The sequence below is a fragment of the Leptosomus discolor genome, chromosome 1 (assembly GCF_034619465.1).
Source record: "Leptosomus discolor isolate bLepDis1 chromosome 1, bLepDis1.hap2, whole genome shotgun sequence".
Lineage (NCBI taxonomy): Eukaryota > Metazoa > Chordata > Aves > Leptosomiformes > Leptosomidae > Leptosomus > Leptosomus discolor.
This window is the reverse complement of record NC_141391.1, coordinates 83610299-83635150: the sequence shown is the minus strand read 5'-3', so window position 1 is coordinate 83635150 and position 24852 is coordinate 83610299. Positions and strand designations below refer to the sequence as shown.

Sequence of the window (24852 nt, the reverse complement as noted above, 5' to 3'; positions counted from 1 at the left end):
CAGGGTTATTAAAAGGCAGTCCATGCCTGAGGCAAACCTGATGATACTAGACCCATTCTTATTTAACAAAGCTGGACTTTAACATTTTTAAGCACTTTTTTCCTGGGATTTGCTTTCGTCCGATGCTAAAGTAAAATACAAGTAAGTAGAATACAAGCAAGTAAAATACAAGCGGTAGAAAAATGACCTCTTTAAATGATGGTAATTCCAAGACATAAATTCTGGTCAGTTATGGCATTATTTTGTGATTTAAAAAGAAAAAAAAAAATCTGCATTTAGAAATGAAGGAAATAATTGCTCTATTTTGCACTTGATACCTTGTGGGATAAACCTACCATCTTTTTTTCTTGAGACAACTCTGGTTCTCAGACACTTGGATACATTTAAGGAAATTTAGAATCATAGAATAGTTTGGGTTGGAAGGAATCTTTAAAGGCCATCTAGTCCAACCCCCTGCAGCGAGCAGGGACATCTTTAGCTGGATCAGGTTGCTCAGAGCCCCGTCCAACCTGACCTTGAATGTTTCCAGGGATGGGGCTTCTACCGCCCCTCTGGGCAGCCTGTGCCAGTGTTTCACCACCCTCAGTGTAAACAATTTTTCTTCCTTACATCTAGTCTAAATCTGCCTTCTTTTAGTTTGAAACCGTTACCCCTTGTCTTATTGCAACAGGCCCTGCTAAAAAGATTGCCCCCACCTTTCCTGTAGGCCCCCTTGAGGTAGTGGAAGGCCGCTATAAGGTCTCCCCAGAGCCTTCTCTTCTCCAGGCTGAACAACCCCAACTCCCTCAGCCTGCCCTCACAGGGGAGGTGCTCCAGCCCCCTGACCATTCCATGGCCCTCCTCTGGACCCTCTCCAACAGGTCCATGTCTTTCTTGTGCTGGGGGCCCCAGAGCTGGACGCAGCACTGCAGGTGGGGTCTGACCAGAGCAGAGCAGAGGGGAAGAATCACCTCCCTTGACCTGCTGGCCGCGCTTCTTTTGATGCAGCCCAGGATGCGATTAACTTTCTGGGCTGCAAGTGCACATTGCTGGGTCATATACAGCTTTTCGTCCACCAGTACCGCCAAGTCCTTCTCTGCAAGGCTGCTCTCAACACCTTCATCCCTCAGCCTGTACTGATATTGGGGTTTTCCCTGACCCATGCGCAGGACCTTGCATTTGGCTTTGTTGAATGTCATGAAGTTCACATGAGCCCGCTTCTCAAGGTTGTCCAGGTCCCTCAAATTTTTAAAATTCTAGTTAGAAACAAAATTCTTAAACTTCTGAGATATGATGTATTTTTATTTCTTTTACACGGAACATAAAAGAAAAGGACCACGCTGTAACCATGGCCTGTTGTGCTTATGAGTTTATAGGCATCATGGAGTATTAATAGAGTTGCTCTTATGGTTAAAACACACACGTGTGCTTGAGGATCAGGAACTCAAGGCCCTGTTCCCTTGTGTCCACCCTGTAACTATTATTCATGTGTGTAACAAAACCAATAGCTGATGTAGAATGATCAAAAACTAGAACAAATAATGCCACTGATAGGGCTGGTCACATGAAGTGTATCTGCCAGTTCTTAGGAACAGCCAGAAGAAAACATCCAGCTAAGATGTGGTCTGAAACACGTACACCAAAATCACTCCCGTTTTAAAGCCTGCAGACAGCGTAGTGTCCCGATGGTGGGTGCTGTGGTCTCTGCCCCTGCCCGAGGCCACTGCCTGACCGTCCCAGTGGTGGTGAGCAGGGCTGGGGCAGGGCTGGTAGGGACAGCTGCCTCAGGGTCCTGCCACCAGCGGGAGCCATATTTCAGCTCCAGCCCTGTCCGAGCCCAGTGGCCCCGGTCCTGCACCCCACCTCGTGCCCTAATCCCCATTCACAGCTGGCCCCACCTCAGCACGGCCTCCTCCCTGTGGACTTGTCTGGTGCCTGCTGGAATTTTGACTGATTGTTGTCACCGGACCTGCCCTGCACTTCTCGTTTGGGTGCTGTGGGAGGGTGACCTTTTTTACTGAAGTCACTGTCCCTGTGCTCCTTGTTGCCCGCCCTCCACTCCTGGCTCGCCTCCTCTTGAGCAGCAACCCACCCTCGCTGCTCCCTCACGTGCATGTTCATCTGAAAGCTGACTTTGCACCTTAAGGGTTTTATTCACAGAGCGGCCTTCATGAAGAGGTAATTGTTGTTATGTGACGTGCTAGCAAGTGGCACAAGTGATATCCCAATGGCAAATAAAGGGCATTTTTTTTGTGCGTGTGTATGAGAAAGTTCTGTATCAGCAAAGCTCTAGTATAATAGAGCTTGTGAATAATGCTTTTTACAATCTGCAGTTGGCAAGGAGACTTTGTCCCATCCTGGCAAGTGATGACATGGCCTCAGTAAAACATGGTGTTGTCACCTCCTGGCTGAATCACAGCAGTACAAAATAAGGGGATATGAAGTCATCTGCCTTTATGGCTCTGTTATAGAATGCAGCAAGCCAGCCCCCAACAATCCGAGAAATTACCAAAGTGCTCTTGTTTCTTTCCTTGTCTTCCAGGCACTCGATGAACTGGGCCACTACACCCTGAAGATTCCCTGAAGGACTGTAACTCAACATATTTGCTCCTTAACCACAGCCTGTTACCAGGTAATTGTTCTCTTTGCCAGAAGAGCTTCCTTTTGCTTGTTTAAAGAGTTGCAGTTCTTGGCTTTTGTAACAAAGGTACCTAGCACAGCAGACTGACAGGAGCACATTCTAAATAAACAATAAACAGCAGAAATTTCCTTTTGGCTTGGAAAGGAAGAAAGAGTTATAAACACAAATGGCAGCCGAGTACGACCCTGAAAAGTGCTACAGTAAGAGGGTTATGAGGGAGATACAAAAGGCCCTCAACAGCATGGAATGAAATGGATCCGGCACTGGATCTCCAGGAACCAGAAGGAGTTCTGTCACTGGAGTTAAGGGAGCAACATTGACTCCCAATTAATAGGGCACTTCTCAGAATAGTATCTTTGCTTTTACATTGAAAGGTGTGTGAAATTCATTGTTAATTTACCTCTCATGTTCTTAAGACACATATTACAAGTTCTGCAGCCACAGGCTGCTTGAGATTTGAGTGCAAGCCTCGTTTAAGACCCTATTGTTATTATTAAATCATAGGATTCAAGAAGCAACTGAATTTACAGCATCTCTGGAAAACCCAGTGAAAACAAATACAGACTTTAGCCTTATTTGGCATACATTTGTCCTGTGTGTGTGCAGATCACCTCTAGCGTCATGCAGCTTTGTGGAGCAGCATCCTGGACATGCTAAACATTGTACCAAAAATAATTGCCTCTGCTTAAAAAAGGTTAAGAGATCTTGTTCCCATCTGGAACAAACTGCAAAAAAGACGACTCCAACAACATACAAGAATCTCACTTTTCAAAGCTTTCCTTGTATTCTTGTTTCTGGACTCTCATACTCCCTGCACTGCAGTGATCTAGACCCTCCTGCTGGCGCATACGCTGTGGAGCTGCAAGTTGACTCTTTAGAGCTGTTTTGAGCCAAAACATACAACCTTATCCGGTCAAACATTTTAAGCCTGCGCAGTTACACAATCTGGGTAGGGACAATATAACCTTTTGACAGACTGTAGCCTGGAGCAGTACTTTGCTGAGTGAAACTATGACCACACCTTGTTAAATAAGAGCAATGATTTACTTGAATGACTGTCTCCAATTTGGCACTTCATGTCTGTAGAGTATTCTGATATACAGTGGCACATGATGCTACAGACGACATCTGCTTGCTCCGAAACCTTTCAAGTAACAAGGATTGGATACAAATACAGGTGGAAAAACTGCCAAAGTGGTAATGAACTGTGTTAGGTGGAAATAACCCATGGCCTCAGACAATCAAGAAGGTAATAAAAGAATTCATGATTTTGTAGTTTCACTAACGGTTAAATGTGAAGTGGCGGCAGCATGTCCATCAGCATGAATTAGGCATAAAGTGAAATTGAACCCAGATGAGCTTTTTCACCAGCCCTGGAACAACAAAGCCTCATTCCCTATGGATTTGTCCCCTCAAGATACTTAGAGCGGGCCCAGTTCACTCTCCCTGCCTCACAACACCTTCTGCTCCTTTCAGCCGGTATTCCCAGATCTCCTTGTCTCAGACTATCTGGGCAAGCAGGAGCACATTTTGTGCCTGGCCTTCAGGTAATACTAACAGCCTAGCAACTATGTGTGTGCTGAACCAGCAGCTAGCAGCTTAGACTGGGTAACTCCTGAATAAAGGTAAGGGTTCCATCTCTTTCAATAGCAACAGAAATTCTTTTCCTGATTACTGGATTTCACAAAATTTACAACTACGTTCTCAGCTTTTAATGTCTGGCTTTAACTGGATGTGTTACAACGCCAGCTCTCAGGTTCAACTGTTACTGGGAAGGAAGGCAACGGAGGAATACCTGCTCACAACGTATTACCATGGTAAACTGCTTCAAAAGGCGGAGTTTACAACTGCGAGGGCACCAAGAACTTGCCCTAAGAATTCTGATGGCTCTTGGTTTGAAACAGATGCCAGAAAGTTAAGGGTCAGTTGTAAAAGGGGCATGGTTACAATCCATTTTTGACAATTTGTGGTTACTGACAGTTGTTTCCGTACCATAACCTGCAACTGCAGTCGTTAGTAACGGGACTTTATTATTTCCGCATCTTACAGAAAGGGCAAGATGTGAAAGGCTAGAACCAAATGACCATCTTGCTGCTGCAGGCACGGCTCGCTCAGACCTGCAGCGAGGCAGGCTGGCATAACGATTCAAAAAAGTTTTAGGGTATCTGCTGTTCAGGTTTTTTAGCTGCTTGGGAAATACAGGTCTGTAGAAAATCCTAGTCATGGTGGGGCACATAGTTTAGCACTATACATTTAGTGATGAGCAGTTCGAAAGAAAATGATGTTACACGATATGTCACAAGCGTAGGCAGTATTATGGCTACAAATTTTACCCTTGAAATATATTCTACCAAAACCACCGTCCATGCCTTGTAACATTTCCCTTTGCCAAGACAAAACTTGGATGAGCTGTGTATTACTGGAATGGCTTCAAAACCATCTGCAGGCAGAAATTATTTATAAGTGTCTGTTGTTCGCGGCTAAAATAAAGTCTCCTGCTACACAGTGTTCTGACACAGCACGGTACTGGCGTACAGCTCTCCTCAACAGGACCATGACCTCCAAAACGATGGCACACAACTCTGTGCTTACTGTGAGCCAGTGACACAGAAGTGTTTGCTTTCCTACAGTTCCATTGGAAGCTAAAAATAATACTTTACACAGAAGTACTTCTACTTAAACAAGCAGGACTACTTGTACGCATCAATTCCAGCACATGGCTAAAGGCTGGGAGGGAAGGTCAGACATTAACTGATTGATTACGCTGTTGCATGGGGGTGGGGTCTGGCCAAATGCTTTAGTATTTGTTTTACATCAGTGCAACTCCACACAAAACACATTTTCACATGATAAAAATCTAGGTAATGTCACAGTAAATCACTGAAAGTTAACTGTTAACACTTCACTGAATAGAAAAGATTTTTCTTGTGTGGGTTGTTTTTTTTTTTTTTTCCCCAGTAGAACAATAGTAAGTGCCTCTTTGTAACATCAGGTTACGCACCGTTTTCACCATACACAGATAAAGGCCTGTCTTTTCTTGGTCCTGTCTGGCTTTCGGTTCCCTAACAGCTATTTTCTCATCTCCGGCCCCTAACTCCTTTCTCTGACAGGCCATGTGGCCGAAGAGCTCCAGAGCAGTGCCTCAGCCCAGAGCAGCTGACCAGCCTCGGCTGTGTTACAGCGAGGTGGGCACAGGAACTGTCCTTAATTCCTCCGGCAAATACTCACCAGGTTTCTCTGCTCAGCTGATGCCTTTTAGCCTTGAACTGCAAAATGCCTGCCGTGCATTCGTGAAAGGTTATCTCCATCAATGCCAAGCGTGCAGTTTTATTGCGTTTATACAATAGGGTGAAACCAAACACTTCCCTCTGTGCCTAAAGCACGACTTTGGCAATTTATTGACCCATTTCACCATCTCGCCCGTACTCCAACAGGAAAACTCATTATGAAGGTTACGTTTCCAAACAGTACTCTTGCTTCGCTGCAAGGCCCTAACCTCTCAGGCAGGGCAGACTTATTCTTCACCGCATTTCCTTAGGTCCGTGAGCTGACACATTCATGTGCTCGGAAAATCAGGACCAGATGCAAGATGCCTCTTCTCTTACTTAAAAGTTCACAGTAACTCAACAACAGTGAAGAAACCAATATAGGCACACACAGCATGAACATAATCTTTTACAGAGCAATAGCGAGCTGTGAGAAATACCCATCCTCGGGGGCTCTCCCAGTTCAGAGAACCAACATTTCCCTGACTTCCGATAGATACTTGTCCTGGTTTGGCAGGGATGGAATCACAGCCCAGCCACGCTGGGCAGGCTGACAGCAGTCTGGAGTCAGCCAGGGCAGCTGAGCTGAGTGAGCTGCGGGTGTAGCCCGTACCATAATGTCGTGGTCATTATAAAGGGGGAAGGTTTGCTGAGGAAGGGGGGTGGTTCTGGTTGGGGCTATTCCTGTGGACTGTGAGGGTCAGACATTCTAGGCCAAGTATGACTGTGCATACTTTATTTGTTTGCTGTTTCACTAAATCTGGCTTTGCTTCAACATTCAGATCTCTTCTCCTTTTCCCCTTCTCAACTAGGGTCATCAGGTGATACAATCACTGCTATAGTTTAGCCCCAGGTATGAGCTAAACACAGGCAATGCTCCATTCAAAGCATTCAGACAGCTGAAGTAATTTTATGTTTTCCAGGAAAAAAACCAAACAGGGCTATTACTTGAGTGAGAAGAACACTAAGGTGGTATTTTTTGATAAATACACGCTTCTGGTATACAGCCAGTGGGAATCCTGATGCCTTTTGAAGAAAAACACACATAAAAGCTTTAGCTATTAGATTTCCTTCTGTTCATTTTTTCTAGGTAAACTTGCACTATTTAAAAATATTAATTTTCTCAGTTCAGGACAGATGTCCCAGTTCAAGAAAGGATACCTATTCAGAAAGTGATTAACTCCTATTAACGTCATGCCTTTATTTATTCAAGAAAGATAAATTTAATAATATATTTACATATTTTTCTGAAATAAACCATTGTCTGATCCTGCATTGATTTCTTAACAGTTGCAGGACACATCATCTTACATTGCGAGTCTGAACTGCAAACTGGTAACATTGTCACAAGTCCTACTTTCCCCCTAATAGCTAGAAAAAGCTAATGCAGAATTTCATTTTCGCTTTTACTTGCTAGCTGCTCTCTCCCCCTTTTACACTCTATTTTTCATACTTTTTTTTTCCTGTTAGATGTTACCTCTCAAACCAACTTAATAATCTAACACTTGCAAAAAGGGATTTAATTAAGGAGTGAGTCCATGCAGAACGTTCTGCAATGCATGCAAGTATGTGAAATGCAGTTTTGGAAACAGTTTTGTTTACTGTAAGTGACACTTATGTTCTCCGAAAGAACTCATGCTGAAGATAATGAAAGTACTCACTACCTTGGGGAAAACAACTGTAGCACTTGGAATATTTTTAATGGATTTACTAGTGAATACTCCTCTCAAACACAGTGTTATCAGTTTTCCCCTTTTTTGCTTTATTTCTTTACATATTGACAGTACTTGCAGATGACACCAAATTGGGTGGGAGTGTCGACCTGCTCGAGGGTAGGAAGGCTCTGCAGAGGGACCTGGACAGGCTGGATCGATGGGCCGAGGTCAATGCTATGAGGTTCAACAAGGCCAAGTGCCGGGTCCTGCCCTTGGGTCACCACAACCCCATGCAGCGCTACAGGGTGGGGGGTGAGTGGCTGGAGAGCTGCCTGGCAGAAAAGGACCTGGGGGTGCTGGTCGACAGCCGGCTGGACATGAGCCAGCAGTGTGCCCAGGTGGCCAAGGCGGCCAACAGCATCCTGGCCTGTATCAGACATGGTGTGGCCAGCAGCAGTAGGGAAGGGATCGTGCCCCTGTGCTCAGCACTAGTGAGGCTGCATCTCGAATACTGTGTGTGGTTTTGGGCCTCTCACTGCAGGAAAGACACTGAGGCGCTGGAGCGTGTCCAGAGAAGGGCAGTGAAGCTGGTGAAGGGTCTGGAGAACAGGTCTGATGAGGAGTCGCTGAGGGAACTGGGGTTGTTCAGCCTGGAAAAGAAGAGGCTGAAGGGAGACCTTATCGCTCTCTACAACTACCTGAAAGGAGGCTGTAGTGAGGTGGGGGTCGGTCTCTTCTCCCAAGTAACAAGTGATAGGACAAGAGGCAATGGCCTCAAGTTGCACCAGGGGAGGTTTAGATTGGACATCAGGAAAAACTTCTTTTACTGAAAGGGTTGTCAAGCATTGGAACAGGCTGCCCAGGGAGGTGATGGAGGCACCATCCCTGGAGGTGTTCAAAAAACGTGTTGATGTAGAGCTTCGGGATATGGTTTAGTGGGCCTGGTGGTGTTGGGTTGACAGCCGGACTTGATGATCTTAGAGGTCTCTTCCAACCTTATGATTCTATAGTTAAAAACACACAGATTCAAGTAACCTTCAAAAATATCTTAGCAATTTTTTAAAACTGATTTCACACTTTTTAGTGGCATCATCTACGTTGTATCAATACAAACCCTAATTTACACAGTTTCAACAGAGATACCTTCTCATATATATGGTTTCAAACCACTTATTGAAGAAGGACAGCATTACAAACAAATCCATCTGCTGTGATACCACTGTTCTCCACATTCGTTACAAATAACATAAGTCAACATTTGTTCATCTGGATTTGTGTTTCGCACCCAACCTGGAAGAAAGAGAGTTCCTCTGGCAATCGCAGTGACAGTGCAATCAAATTTCTCACAGCGCCTACACTTTATTTTGTTTGTCTGTGTGCCATTAATAACTCGTGGAAGCTGATGTTCCTGAACAGATGACTCTGTGTACAGAGCCCTGAGCTGTTTCAGTTCATCGCTAGCCATTTCCATCACTGTCATCTCGGCAAAAGCCTTTGGACTCAACGTCCCTGAAATAAGGTTATGTTTTAAGTGCAAACTTTTAGGGTTCTTCAGATTAGAGATTTTACTTCTGATACAATTTTTATACTTTTTGCAATTTTTAGCATGAAGAGCAAAAATATGTTCTTCGATTTCTTTATATAGCTCTAGCCATTTATCAGTTTCTTCTTCGTCTTTGGCAGAACCGGCCAAAGCTTTGTAGAGAAGATCTGTACATTTACACCTCAGAGCTCTCATCGGATCCTGCTGCTGACTTGCTTCGTTAACAAGAGGTTTAGAATCTTCATTATCAGTATGTTGTCCCTCAAAAGAGGAAAGCTGATTCATGCTGGCTTCTGTGTTGTTACGTACTACATTGTTAACAGTTTGTGGTGGGACCAAAATTTTAGAACTAGTGGCATCTAATGCCTCCTGCTGACATGGTCCTTCAGACAGGGACTGCTCTTTAGGGACCTCTCCGAGGTGTTCAATTTCCTCTTTCACATACACAGAAATTGACTTTTTAACTTGTGTTGACTGAACACCATTGTTCTTGTAAAGTGCTTTCCACCTTGATAATAGCTGCTTTGCTTTCTTTTTCAACTCTACTGAAGGGCAGCTCTTGAGTACTCTGTATACAGCCTTGGCAACTTCCGTCCCCTGAAGATACTCTATAGTCATGTCAACACCTTCAAGTTCTTTAAGATGATCCTCAATATCTTGGAAATTGTTCTCAGACAGTAGTTTTTCAATACGACAGGCTCTGTGAACAATATTTTTCTGGTCAGACATTTTTAAACCTGAAAGCAAAAAAATGTTTATCATATTTATTGCAGTTACGACATTAATCCATTTTCTGTATAGTCTCACAAGGTTTTCTTTTTATTTTGTTATTTTAAACTATTTTATTGTATACATCACTGGTTTTGCCAGCTTTTCCTTGAAATGGCGTACAGTAGAGTCAGTGGAGCAAACGCAAAACGCAGAGGAGCCTGGGCCCTGGAAAAATGCAAGTGGGCATGCTAGTCTAACTTGTGCAAGGGAAATACTGGTGGAGAGGAGAACCTACAGGGCCTTCTGCTGGGGTAGGGTTAACAATTTAAAAAATAGAGTATGACACTAATTTTTAGGGCAAAGCATGGTGTCTTGCCAGAAAACACACTAACAAAGACACTGCTAGCATAATAACAATGTTTGCAGTACTTGTTTTTCTACACACGCACGCCACAACAGAAGTTCACAGGGAGATTCCCGGCTCCTACACAAAGGCAGGTAACCACACAACCACTCTGCTGTATGAGATTACAGGCAGCCTTTGTGCATCAGCAGACTCTAGTACCGCTGGCCTACTAAGAATCAACGAGTTCTGAAATTCAGCATTTTTCACCAAAAGCACCAGATGATCACCTGCTGACGTTTGAGATCTAGACACTGTTACCAAATGACGTGCTTTCCAAAAAATAAAAAGGAGACTTTACAGGCAATGTACCTCCCGCTCCTCAGACATACAGAGCAACAATAAAAATATTAGTAGGGGTTTTACAGTATTGGTGTCGACAAACTGAAGTTAGTAAGAATGCTGTTTTTAGAAACAGTTTGTTTTTTTCTATCACAGAAATTTAAAGTCTATTAAAAACCATGTCTGGGACCTTCTGCTATAACAGCTATTTGAGTAACAAAATGATCTCACACTGTTGAATACATTGTGTAAGAGCTTCCCGGCAATCTCCAAAGGCAGATTTGTAAATAAACACTGCATTAATTTAACCTGAAAGCCACAATGACATGGAAGTTTACTGCAAGACTCCCAACCCAGGGAGATCACTGCTGTCATCGTTCCAGAATGCATACGCAAAATAACACTCCTCAAAAAAATTACGTCTCAACTTTTGAAAACCTGTATTTAAGCCTCTTTTTCCATTTTTCACAGTTTTCCAGCATCTGACTACAAACGAACTCGGTACAAGTTGCAATGATACAGAATAATAGAAAAATCACAGTGGGTCCAAAGGCTCCACATATCGTAAGGTTTTTTTTTTGGTTGCTGGTTTTGGGCGATTGTGTGTTTAGCTGGTCTTTTGGGTTTGGGGTGGGGTGGGGTGTTTTTAAATCAGTCATTCCTGTAACTATACCCTGGCTTACCAAGACTTTTTCACAAATCCTCAGAATAAATGCTGAGATGTTTGGCTATCTATGGTTTTGTTTTTAATAAAATCTGCAAGTTTCCACTTGGATTCTCATAACAAACTCTTCAGTTAAAATCAACTACATAGGTTTTGGCATTAGCAGACTAGTTTGGAGCAGGGAGCAAGGTGTAGCATAGCTATGTTTTTCACACGTTTGTTTGGTTTTGCCACTGTCATGTGTATGTTGTAGCCTGTATAATGGAGAATCATTGACATATGCAGAAATTAGGTATATGCATTGAGAATGACCCATAAAATATACAAAATTAGAAGGTTTAAGAAAACTTGCACACTCACATTGTTTTAGTTAATATTAACTTCTATAGCAGACAGATGAGATACCTGTGAATTGTTTTTTTCATTTCATTTCCTCAAGCCTTTGCTACTTCAAAAGAATAAAATCAACGAGATAATGTGGGCATGGTATCTGAACTAAAGCCACTGACCTAGCTGACTTTTTCAGGCATCCGGTGAAGATGTCAGTTTTCAGGCCTTTTGAGGAATTTTTATATGCCACCAGAACTCGATATTAGGGATTTCTTCAATGGCTAAACAGTAAGTAGCTGAACACATTTTATTGGGAGCTGCAAAGCCAAGGCTTGGGACTACTCTGCAGCAAGTTTAAGTGAGCCTGATATAACTGCGTGGATCTTAAGCCCAAACCACCATCCCGGTTCCTACATGACCCTCAACCTTTCACTCCTTATGCAAGAGATCACATTGTATCTCTTCCAAAAGTTTCCCTTTATAGCTGCTAACAGAGAAGCAAGTCTCACTAGTAAAACTGAACTGAGGTTCCCACTGCTACCCTTTCCCTTGCTAGCTCTGACATCATATTACAGTTTGATCATCAAGGCAGGGCAGCTCAAAAATAGCAGCACCTGCAAAATAGTTTCAAAACAGTGACAGCCACAAGCTCCCAACTGCTATTTTTGGAAATTCTTAAAAGTTAAAGACACATCCCTCCATATCCTAAGAAATACCTATTTTCTTACAGCCGTAGCAGTAGTAAAGCCTGCTCCCGTATATTCTGACGTGTTAAATTAAAAGGGGATTTCAGAATGCAGAGTCTCATGGCTTGACTAAGATTTCCTTTTGATTCCTTTTTATCAAGCCCTTTGACCAAAAAATGCTCAGTGCATTCCTATGTGAAAATTGACACACAAGAAGCATTAATGCTACTAACGTTATTCTCCTTTGTTTGTTGAAAAGGAGAGTTAAATGTAGAACGCAGAAATGAATGGTGTGTTGAGAGTGTTAAGCTTTCCTCTTTTCTTAGAGGTTGGTCTTCTAAATTTGTGCACAAAACCAGCGTTTTGTCTGAAGTTGCATACATCCTGATTCTACTCTAGAAAGAGTCATCTACCTGATAGAGACTGACACAAGGCTAGCTACACGTGTCCTTATTTAAAGGAACTTTTAAGCAGACTTCTTGCACCATCACTGTTTCCATGACGAAATCTCCTGAGAATGGGGGGAGAGGAAGGACAAGTGTCCCAGCTGGGTAACTTGCACGCTCTGTAGCTTTCCATGACCACCCGCCCAGCTAATCTGTTTTCTGCATGACAGAAGTAAGTTCAAACTTTAGGTAGGGCCTCAGAGCGACACAAAAGAAAAGGACAGAGAAAGAGAGCACAAACCTCCATCTGTTTCTATAATCCCGAACCACAGACGTCCACAGCGAACGCTCTCTGCATTCACTTAACCTGTATTTAAACAGCTCCTTCTTGCCGGACATTTTGAAGTCCTGCGAAACCTCAGTAACGGCTATTGCGGAAACTCATGTCCCACTCAAGAAGTTTCAGAATCAGAGAAACAAGGGGCATTTTTCAAATACTGAACTCTTACGCACTGTCACACTGAAAAGCACAGATAATTGCATCTGCTCATCTGTTCTGCTGCAAGAACATGCAGAGGCTGAGACTGGAAAGAGGTGTTTTCTGATGCAGGGCAGCCATGGCTACAGCAGGACAGTTCCCTGTCTCCTGAACACTAAGTAGCTGACATTAGAAAACGATGATCTGCTGATTCACTGTTTTTCATGCAATCTAGGGCAGAGCTGGTGACACTGTTATATGCTCAACTAGTATGACCGCCCTATGCCTTAGAATCAGTTCTGCTCCTTCCAGCATACTCCAAAAGTAATTTTCTTCAGTTCTTGTACCTATCTATGTATGTATTGTATTATGCTATACATACCATAAAATACACTTATCCAAATGCAAAACGAATTCATGAATTCTCAATATTTAATATACAGGACTGTGGACATGCAAAGAAATCACTGCCCACAACTGCTGATAATTCATCCATACATACGCTTTTACCCTGCGACAAAAGCGAGGTACTTCGATCTTTGATGTTTCATTGAGGCCTATGTTTCACAGAAAGCTTCCTCTCCAATACTGCAAGGTGAGGATCTGTAGGTAAGAAATGGTGCATGAAGTCCACGGATATCATGTGTTTTACGGTAGCGGTCCTTGCTTGTGGTTATCCACCTGACCCTACACAGCCCACTACGGTGGCAAGGTGAAGACGTGTCTGTTTCTGCGGCCAGTCTCACCAACAAAAAAAATCATAGCTGAGAAAGACTCCTTCAGCTCCACATCTGTGAGCGGCATTGACAGCTGACAACACAAAGCCTCTGAGGGGAGCTGGAGCCCACGCATCGGCATCTGCAGCAAGAACGCAGCCATTCTGCCACACGCTTGCCTTTACCTTACACTTACCGGACTCCTACAGCTACCAAGAAGGAGCTGACAGATGCTCAATCATCACCCCACACTAAGATGCTTTTTTTCTAATAGACAGGTCTAAGACAACCTGGTTTTGTTTTTTTTAACCCTCTACCAGACATGTAAAAGGCTGGTTTAGATTGGATTAAATGCAGTACATCCGTTCTACCTTAGGACTTTTTCCACACGCGCGCTAAGGCAATAAATTAAATTATTAGAAATTTTAAGATCTTTTTAGTCATGCATTGACTTTTTCAAGTTTATGCAACACTAAATTCAAGTACATAAATGTTGTGGCAGCAGTTAAATAAACTGAAAACAAAATATGGACATCAAAATACGAGCAATGATTTTTAAATAATTTTGGAAATTCAACTACCTAACAGACTAGTCCCATTTAAGTCAAAACAATCACTTCTAGGGGAATGCTTTCCTCAACATGTATAACATACAGCAAAGAAGCAGGACTGAGTGACTTCCTTCAAACTTACTAAGCAAAGGTAGGTAAAAGTAACAGGAAAAAAATAAGTCATCAAAAATATATGGCAAGAACGGAACCAAATCCATAATTAATTGCTTCAATGGAGTGGGATGTTTACTGGTAACTGGCAGAAGCACAAGAAACAGCCAGCAGAGAAACTACATATATAATAAATAATAAAGGTAATAAACATGGCTTTACCAGTGACAATTGAGAGGTTTCTGCAGGGAAAGCATTCTTGGAATGGCACTGGCTTTGTTATGTGTACCTAGTTTGCAAAGGATTTTAAGATCCTTCAAGATGAAAAGTAATACATATGTCTGAAATACTACACTAACTATTCAATGATTAATTTCATCTCAGCTTCCAAATCAAAGGGCAGCGTGGTGGACAAAAAAAAGACCACCAAAATTGTTTCTGCATTTGTTGCCCCATAAATCAAGCAACAACTTGATTTATCACTAAGTTTGACAGAGTCCATTATTTCACAGGATCTGAAATTAAACTGAGATTTCTCAACTTATGAAGAACATACTAGGTTATGAAATGGTTCGTTTTACTACTGCTGGCTTCCTTCAAAGGATGAGGCAGAGCTCTTCTTTAATACTGGGAATCTGCATAGCATTTCATATTAAGTCTGGATGTCAAGCACCTCTTTTGCTTCTCCAATCAAGGCAAGACATGATTTCCTCAGACAACTGCAGAAAACATGTTTTTCATGTTCTTACAGAGAGAAACAAGAAATTACTAAGGCAGTGGTAATACTGGAGTGTATTTTCTAATCTAAGTGTGGCAAGCCTTGAGTTTTTTCCTGCTGACTCCTGTTCCTTGAACTCTGATGTTTCTGCTGTAAATCAGGGTTTTGGTGTTTTGTGGAACGATGGCAAAACCTGCAGGTATGTCTACGCTTTGCTTTGTTACTTTGTAGAAAGAACAGTGGAAGTCTGTGATACCAGAGATGCCTGCCAAATCTCGGACTGCCCACTGACACAGGATTTTTGAGTTTTCTGCCATGTCAGATAAGCAAAATCACCGACTGAAATGAGTTATTTTTTAAAAAAAAATACCAGTATTTATCATTCTTTCTAGTTCCCAGATGGCAGAAGTGAGGCTTACAGGGTGAAATGACCTGCCCAAGCTGGTTCAACAGGTCAGCTGCACAATGAAGATCATGATCATAACCCTTTAACCCACAGCTCTGCTTCTCTGACAACCCCACAGCCCTAAGCAGCTGTTCATAACGTTCAACATTTGGGGACAGGCACAGACACACACACAGAACAGAGAGGAAGCTGGGGAAAGCCTCAAAACTTTCTGAAGACAAGTGTTTCACAGAAACCAAGCTGCAATTCCAAGTGGGAAATTATTTTACCACTTGATGGAGCTGTAGCATAGCAAACCCATGAAGTCTTGTGAAATGTGCATAATGAGAAACTCCAGCCTGTTAAGAAAAAAGTCAAAACAATTTCCTATGGCCTTCAGAAGGCTTCACATTTTTAGGGTACCTATTTGCCTAAATTTGGCAAAAAAAACCCTGTAAGTCCAAAGGTACTGGGATACAGACGGGAGGGAAAGAGTGCATCCCTTATTCATCGTTGTCCTGTTGCTCTTTCATTTGACATTTTTTAAGTTTGGAATTTGACCACTTTTCTACCTGATCTAATGCTACATGGCAAATGCTTAAACATTAATTTTGTAAAATTAACTGAACTGTACTCAGTCAGCACTGTTTTGTTGTCTTCCTAGCTCCAAGAGGTAAGAAACCCAAGAAAAAGGATTTTTTTTCTTAAGTTATGAAATGAACAGTGTCTGTTTGTTATTGTAGAGATGCAAGACCAAAAGTACACATGACAGTATCACAATTTTGTGCAGTACAAAATAAACATCCTCATCCCTCCTGCAAGTACACAAGGCATTTCCATCCTGCTTAACTTCAGCAATGCATGAGAACATCCGTTTGAATTCCAGGTGTCTATTGAAGATTACAAGGTAGAGATTGACTCGTATTTACAATGAGACTCTGTAATACTCTGCTGATGAGGTACTTTCTTGCCAAACCATTAGGAGCTCTCACACTGACCCCATGCTATAATGACTCACTTGTGTATACAAGAAGAAACAATGGTGATCAATAAAAATCTTGTAAGTCAGTTTGTTCCTAACGAAAAAAAGGTCAAGCTACCTCAGGTTTAAAATACAGTGATCCTGTAATCATACTAAGTTGAATTAGAACTTTTTTAAGCAGTAAAATGACACTTGCTGCTAACTGCAAAACCAGCCCCAGGGAAAAACACTGCCCCCTCCAAAGCCATTTGGGGTAAATGCCTTGTGTCTGCCATACGCCTTATCTGGCACAAAGCCACAGCCTGTTTTGCCTTGGTGTGGATAACTCCCACTGATAAACCCAGACAAACCCAGAACACATCCAAGTAGGCGTGGATGAATGTCTTGGAAGGGTAGAGAAGGCTGAACACCAGTCCTCTTCTCCCTCATCCCAACCTCAGATGTAATTACTTTTTTCTCCAAGGAATTCTATGTAATCAGAAGAAAATCCAGACCACAGCCAAGATAAGGATCAGAAGAAGCCAAGTACTCCTAATGGTGTAATAAATTTACTGGAAAAAATGTGGTTAATGCTCTAGCAGAGATGGTGCACAGCACAGTCCTGGAAACACCAGGTTTCTCGCTTTGGGCAAACTAAATTCCATATAAACAATGAAAATGATCAAATTCTACTTTAAACTCAAGGCCTAAGAGGAAATCAGAGAATTCTCACAGCCAGCCTGCAGACCCAAAAACATTCCTTTGCCCTATCTACAGTGGGAGAGTGCATACCAAAGATGTCACCAAGGAATCAGTTTCTGAGGCTTTCATTCCATCTTGGCAAAAATTAGAGTTCTTCCTGCCTCACAAGACTGCCTTCCACCCCTAAAAATTTCTAAACTATATAGAAATTCACCTCCAAAGAACAGCCACAAGAATAAAGCTAAGTCAACACAATAACAACTGAGACAATGCAACAGTACTATTGCCAGATGTCCATGGCCACTGACACCTCACTGACCAAGAGAGTCACCTCTGGGTCAAAGATCCAGAAGGAGCGGAGTCCATGAGCTCAGGATTATTGCAAAACCATTCCCCAAAAATCTCTACTTCACGTGCAGAACGCTATCCACTGTAGTGCCAGAGGCAAAATGCATCTCTTACTCTTCTGCACACAACAGAACGGAGACACAGTGAGCAAGAAAAGGAAAGTTAATTAAGAATACTACTTAAAACATTGTTTCAAGAAATTTTCCAGGACAACATCTGGTGCAGGAGTTTGTGCATAATGGACCGTAGTCTGACATAGCTTTGTCCTGCATCTTTTACATCAGCGATTGCTTAAACCACAGTGCTTTTAACTAATCTGGAGCTATATTGTCTCTACCCTGTGTTTACCTCACTGGAACCATTTTCCCCACAGCTTTCTCCCCAAGAGAGGGAGTTTGCAGGGCAGGGAGTGCAGAGTACATAGCATTCATGTGGAGATCCACACTGTAGCCTCTTTTACAAGGCAAATTTTTTATCCTGATTTGGAGTTGCTTCTCCTAGATCCCCCATTTTTGATTAAAATAGAATTCTTATTTCCTTTTAAAAATCATTAAAAAAAAATCAATAGACTGCATAATGAAGTTATCAAGCCTCAGGGATCAACCCCAAAGTACAGTTGTCAGCACATTTTTCTAGTAAGATCAAACAAACACGCATGGATTTAATGAGATAGGGAAAACTGTCGCCAACTGCTTAGCCACTGGCTTCATTTGACCTCCTAATATAAGCCGGAGCTCAGGAAAGACTCAAAATATTACAGCTACACCAGACAAGTAGCACCTCTGACTTGTCTCATGGCAAAGAGTACCCGAGAAAATTCTTTACAAATTGAACGGCTACAGCTGTTTTGGGTCCTAGGAGGTCCAGCTGATGTTACAGTGGACAGACACATCCCAGCAGAGATGCTACTTCACTAACAGTTTCTTTTAATAATTTAATTTAGAACTAAACTCATTCTCACAGGAAGATATTTTAGATTTTTCTGTATCTTGTCTGCCTTACCCATGTGAATTTTTCTACTGAACTAATTGGCTGAGTTAGACAAACACCTTAAATCCTGAAAATGTTACAAGTAATGCATTATTCCACTGACTTGAAATCTTTACTTCTATTGTTATTGTTCACCTTTTAAATAAAATCCTTCTAAGGAGTTAAAAAAAAAAGACAAAATTTAGTTGTAACAAGTTACAGATTGCATGTGTCAAGTGGAGGTGTTAGCTAATCTCTTCCACAATAGGACAGCTATACAGATTCACAGTATTGTGCACTGTGAAATGCACCACATTACAATTCAATGGTGCAATAACAAAATGTATGTACGGTTCAGAGAGATTTGTCATTACCATTTTCATTGGAAATTATGTATACATAATGTGTGCTTCTATTTGCTTTAAAATTTGCATCATTTCACATAAAGAAACACTTGGTTTCTCTAATCTTCCACCAGATTTTTTTTCAGCCTTAATCAACTTTATTCAAAACCATGCTTTCAAGGTTGGGCACAAGGTCACACAAATTTTCCACTGGGCTCTCTTTTTTTTCAAATTTTTATGACGAAGCCTTATCAAAGCTGGCAGAGGAACACCTTTTCTCTTGGCCATTTTCCACTGTTTGCCAGTACGAGGTACTAGCTGCAGCTTCCAGCAGGTCGAAAGTCAGGCTTTTTACACACAGGGTTCATTTTCAAAACACGAACTGCCTTTTTGGCCACAAGTGACAAACATGCACAGGAAAAAAATATCGTTGAATGAAATTTTAGCAGATGATTCAGACATGAATTAATGCTACCTAGCTATGGTAGGGACACAGATTGTGACACACGTATTTTGCACTAATTAAGCTGACCTGCTAGAGTGAAGTTTATCGAGGTGTTCAGGCTTTTTGGGGGTCAGCACACCATCTTTCAAAAATCATACAGTAATTTTTGTCATTATAAACTAACGGAGTCTCTTGCAAACTAAAGAGTACAGCTTATCTACCTGCGCAAAAACTCCAAGCTTGCTAGAAGCTTGGGCATCTTCCCAACAACGCTCTTCACAAAGAGCAAAGCTTAACCTGTGACAAGCAGAAAAGCCAATACCATTCCCACAGCATCACCTACCTTAGTACCCAAAACTGCACTGTGTGAAATTATATTTGTTCTTTGTAAAACGATTGCTTCGTTTCCTAATGTTCATGTTTTTCCAACAGTAACAGATTTTAAAACAAAAAGAATTTTTTATTATTATTGTTAAATTTGAAAGACAATGTGAACAATATTTCACTATTTTCCCTCAGCAAGAGGATGCCATAAATATTCTTCCTCGCTCAAGAAACATACCAGGCAATACCAACAGGATTTAAGCAACTTAGTGTCATCATTTATTAATTTACTATTAAATCACTTCAATACAGTTTAGTCTCCTAAACTGTTCATCCGGATGGATGCAAATGGTCATATTCATATTTCCAATCACTTAGGACAGCAAACCAGCAGAGTAACTTCATCAAGGCTGCAACCTCTTCCAAGGGGAAGCTGGTTTCTTCAACATACATCAGCTGTATTGCCTTATATAGGCAATGCTAACAGTTCCAGTTCATGAAGCGCTTCTCTCTCTCCCTCCACCATTGGGATTGTATCAGACATCTACACTGCTCCCTCTGCTCAATGTCTGTGCACAAGAAGCATTCATAATGCTGTCCTCCAAACACTGGGAAATCATGATTCAAAATTCCCAATACACTGAGAGTGGCTTATAGACTATAATGCTTTTAAAAGTAAAAAACTGGGAGCTGTTCTGCATTTCTTTAATGCTGTAAGCCTCCAGTGTTCCCATCTTTCCTCCACAGAGAAAATTATTAGTCCACATTATTGGGGAAAAAAAAAAAAAAAAAGATTACACTATCATGTACAACATGGCTTCAAGGACCAGTACTTGAAAAAAATCAGTTTTGAGCATTCTATTGTAACTGTAAAAGACTGACAATACTTTCTCTATTCACCGATAATGATGTTACCTCTCATGTTCCTGCTTGGTATTAGAGCTTTCCTCCGACATTTTCTAACTTTCTTTTGAACTTCTTGTTCGTTTACCTAGGTAGAATTAATTGGGTGGGGTTTTTTAAACCTACTGTAGTGAAGAACTTGTTGTTGAGCTGCAGATTCAAAACTGGTTTTTAAGCAACAGATCTCATCTGATATTCTTGCACGTCCACTTATTTTTCAGTCTCCATAAATGCTGTTTATATCCTCTTGCAGATGTACTGATTTGAAACCTGGACAGCCCCAATCTAAACAAAGCTTTCATATAATCATAGAATCGTTTGGGTTGGAAAGGACCTTTAAGATCATCAAGTCCCACTGTTAACCCAGCACTGCCAAACCCAACACTGAAGTCCCAAAGTGCCACATTTACACATCTTTTTAATACCTCCAGGGATGGTGACTCCACCACTTCCCTGGGCAGCCTGTTCCAGTGTTTGACAACCCTTTTGGTGTGTAAATTTTTCCTTGTGTCCAATCTAAACCTCCCCTGGTGCAACTTGAGGCTATTTCTTCTCATCCAATCACTTGTTACTTGGGAAAAGAGAATGACCCCCACCTCACTACAACCTCCTCTCAGGTAGCTGTAGAGAACAATAAGGTCTCCCCTCAGCCTCCTCTTCTCCAGACTGAACAGCCCCAGTTCCCTCAGCTGCTCCTCATAGGACTTGTGCTCTAGACCCTTCATCAGGTTTGTTGCTGTTCAGCAGGCTTTTGCATTGGCACAGAAGTTCAACAAAATAGACTGGCTTGGAGATAGGAGCCTAAATCAAGTGAAAATGTACTTAAGACGTATCTATTCAAAGTACATTTGTTCACTTAATACTTTAGAAACAAAATATGAATCATTTTGGGAAGGAACAAGCAATTCTTTCTCTTGAATACACTTCCTTGACAAAACAGCTTTAAAGATTATTCATACAGAGCTAGCAAAGACTTTAATTCTAGCACGCTACCCACAAAAGTAAATGTTCAGTCTGCCGTGTCTTTTTATGGCAAATTGTGCTGACAAATTATTATAAAAATGGAACATGTAAGTAATAAAAACATGTTCTGTGAGTTTTTGATCATTTGTCAGATGAACATAGACTTTTTATTGCTTTAATGTTCAGTTTCTAGTTAAGCCTTGGCTCAATACTATTTCTATTTGCCATTCCATTGTTGGGATGTACTTACACTAGATATTGCTTTATCATTCTTTTACAGGTTTTCCACTGAAAAATGACATAACTTTTTCCCTTTAAAAATAAATCCTTTGTATGCAGAAGAGCACATATGCTCCTGACCCCTTTACAGAGAAAGGGTATGATACAATCAAAGGGTGTTTATAAGATAGTACTGTCAGCTAAAATTCTTTCTGCTAGAACAAGAATACTTAAATACAAAAATACATGTCTAAACATTTGAGATTCTTGATCAAGATACCTGACATACTAGTTGAAATAAGATGTGAAATACACTTGAAACTTAATGGATTTTTATATGTTTAATTTTTAAAAACAATACTGTACTGTAAAGTGTGAATTCTCTAATTTCTTTTTATGTTTATGCCAGCACTTGACTTATCTCAAGACATCAATGCTGCATGGAGACCAATATAATAAATATCTAAAAAACTCCCATAATACTACCATCACAGATATCCATCCTGCAATTGTGAAGGTCACCCTCTTCTGCAAGTAGGAATTATAGCTGCTTATGATATAAATCAGCATGGTAAGCTGCCCAGCTGTATATATTTTTCTGAAAGCAGGTGACTTCTGCCTGACCTGGAAGCCAGCCACAGATGACAGCTTGCCTGGAAGAAGTCTGGAGTCAGCCCCAGGACGCCAGCAGCTGACCAACACCCCTGTAACCTGCACCTCAGACACAGGCCCAAAAAAACAGGTGGAGATTGACCTGCAGAGCAGCCTGCAATCGCTCCCATAGAATGGCTGGGCCAGTTCACAGCATAACTACGCTCCAAAACGCCACTCAATAATGCCATGTGTACACCAGCTCCGTGTTTTTCCTCCAAATCCTTCATTAAAACTTCCCCATGTCTGTTCCTCCTACATACAGAATCATAAGGTTGTAATAGACCTCTAAGATTACCATGCCCAACCGTTGACCTAGTATCACCAGGCCCACTAAACCATATCCCGAAGCTCTACATCAACATGTGTCGTGAACACCTCCAGGGATGGTGATTCCACCACCTCCCTGGGCAGCCTGTTCCAATGCTTGGCCACTCTTTCAGTAAAGAAATTTTTCCTAACATCTAATCTAAACTTCCCCTGGCACAACTTGAGGCCATTTCCTCTCATCCCATCCCTTGTTACTTGGGAGAAGAGACCGACCCCCACCTCACTACAACCTCCTCTCAGGTAGCCGTAGAGAGCGATAAGGTCTCCCCTCAGCCTCCTCTTCTCCAGGCTGAACAACCCCAGTTCCCTCAGCCGCTCCTCATCAGACCTGTTCTCCAGGCCCTTCACCAGCTTCACTGCCCTTCTCTGGACACGCTCCAGCACCTCAGTGTCTTTCCTGCAGTGAGGGGCCCAAAACTGGACACAGCATTTGAGGTGCGGCCTCACCAGTGCTGAGTACAGGGGCACGATTGCTTCCCTACTCCCGCTGGCCATGCTATTTTTGATACAGAAATACATCCTCGGACCCATCTAGCTTAAGTCCGATCCAAAGTGTCGCCCCCCCCTCACACTCCTGGCACACCCAAAGCAGAAGAAGCAGCAAGCACGGCCCTACCCGACTCCTCAGGGAGCTGTTACCGCTGCACCCGTTCGTTCCCCTTTGGCCCCCACGGCCTGAGCGGGGCTAGCGCCGCTCGAACGGGCAGACCGGGCCTGGGGAGAAGCGGGGCGGTTTGTCTCTCCCGGGGCTGAGGCCGCACGGGGGTCCCGCCTGCCGCGGGGGGCCATTTCGTGGCGCTGCGGGGAAGCACCGCTCGCTCCCGCCGCCCCTCCGGACCTCACCCCCAGCGCCAGGGCACGGGGAAGCGTCTCACCGGCATCCCCTGACGGGCAACACCGACAAGGAGGGAGCTGCGCGCCTCCCTCCCGCTGCCCCTGGCGAAACACACAGCGCTGCTACTACCACCCCGCTCCGTCCCCCGGCAGCGGGGCCAGCGCCGTTACCTCCGCAGCGAGCCTCAACATGGCGCCTGCCTCCCGCTTCCTGCTCCGCGCCGGGCCGCGCAGCCGCCATCTCCGGGAACAGGCGGGCCGGACTGCGGCGGGGGGGGGGGGGGGGGGGGGGGGAGCGGTGGCGCGCTGGCTCCGGCCGGCGGCTCCTTGTGACCGCCGGGCGCTGTGCCCGAGGCGGGCACTCGCCTCGGAGCGTGGGCAGCGCCGCTTGCTCCCGCTGTGGCCGGGGGTCCAGGGGCAGGAGCTGCCCCCGGGCAGAGGAGTAACGTCCCCACGGCCATGGCGGGGGGGCGCATATTCAGTGTGTGAGCTCCTGTGATGTGCCCCGGGGCCACCGCAAGGCTGGACGCACCCCGGAGAAAGCACCAGCCGTGGGGATAACTTGCTCTCCTAAGCAGCCTCGGGTGTGAAGGCACAGCTTCCGCTGAGGCTGCCACCACGTTTCGGGCGTCTGACATGGCCGTGGGGTGAAAGGGGCACCGGGCTGCTGCCCGGGGGCCCCTGGTGGTGGGCACAGCGTCCCGCCGGCGTGCCCGCCGTGCTGATGGGGCGGGAGCTGGACACAGGCCTTGCGAGCAGGGCTTTGGGAAGTACTCTGCTTGGGAAAGCTGGAAAAGCTCTTCGGCTCCCCTCGGCCCTGAGCCTGATGAAAAAGTAGATGGTATTCGTGTGATCTTCAACTTTGACCTCAGTCGTGACATGGTCCTTCTCGAGCAAACACAGCTGGGGAAAGACAATGCGACACACCTGGTGGGGTAAATAAGTGCCATACCCAAGGGTAACGGAGAACAGAAAAAAAACATTGTAAAACTTCTCGTTTTCAACGTTGTACTGCATTACTTTTGGTATAACCAACTAGTCATTTGAATGACGTACAGAGCTATTGGTATACAGAGAGTTAAAGAAGATATATATTATAAGACGTACTTCATAGGGTAACAGCTTTTGGATATAATGAAGTATGCTGCACATGTCAGATTATGCAATAAGTTAACCTAAAAGTTGATGTAGTTCAGTCAAAGTGAAGGTATTTATTATTGCCTTTATTGCAGTGCTTTCCTCTTTCGTATATATCTTACATAGACATTCCAAATTATTTTGTAAACTTCTAGAACTTCGGCTCTACAGCAAATGTACAGGTGTATGCTGCGGTTTATTCTCAATTACAGTAAAA

At 43.1% G+C, this 24852-nt stretch overlaps 1 protein-coding gene across 1 annotated transcript; it reads right to left on the bottom strand.

Annotated features, from left to right (window-relative positions):
- Positions 1-8566: 8566 nt before the first annotated feature.
- Positions 8567-23699, bottom strand: TCEANC (transcription elongation factor A N-terminal and central domain containing). The gene is made up of 2 exons (XM_086461952.1): positions 23670-23699; positions 8567-9821 (listed from the first exon to the last, which is right to left on the bottom strand). Exon 2 carries the CDS (start codon positions 9811-9813, stop codon positions 8731-8733), a length of 1083 nt encoding a protein of 360 aa, XP_086318078.1. The 5' UTR covers positions 9814-9821; positions 23670-23699; the 3' UTR covers positions 8567-8730.
- Positions 23700-24852: the final 1153 nt, after the last annotated feature.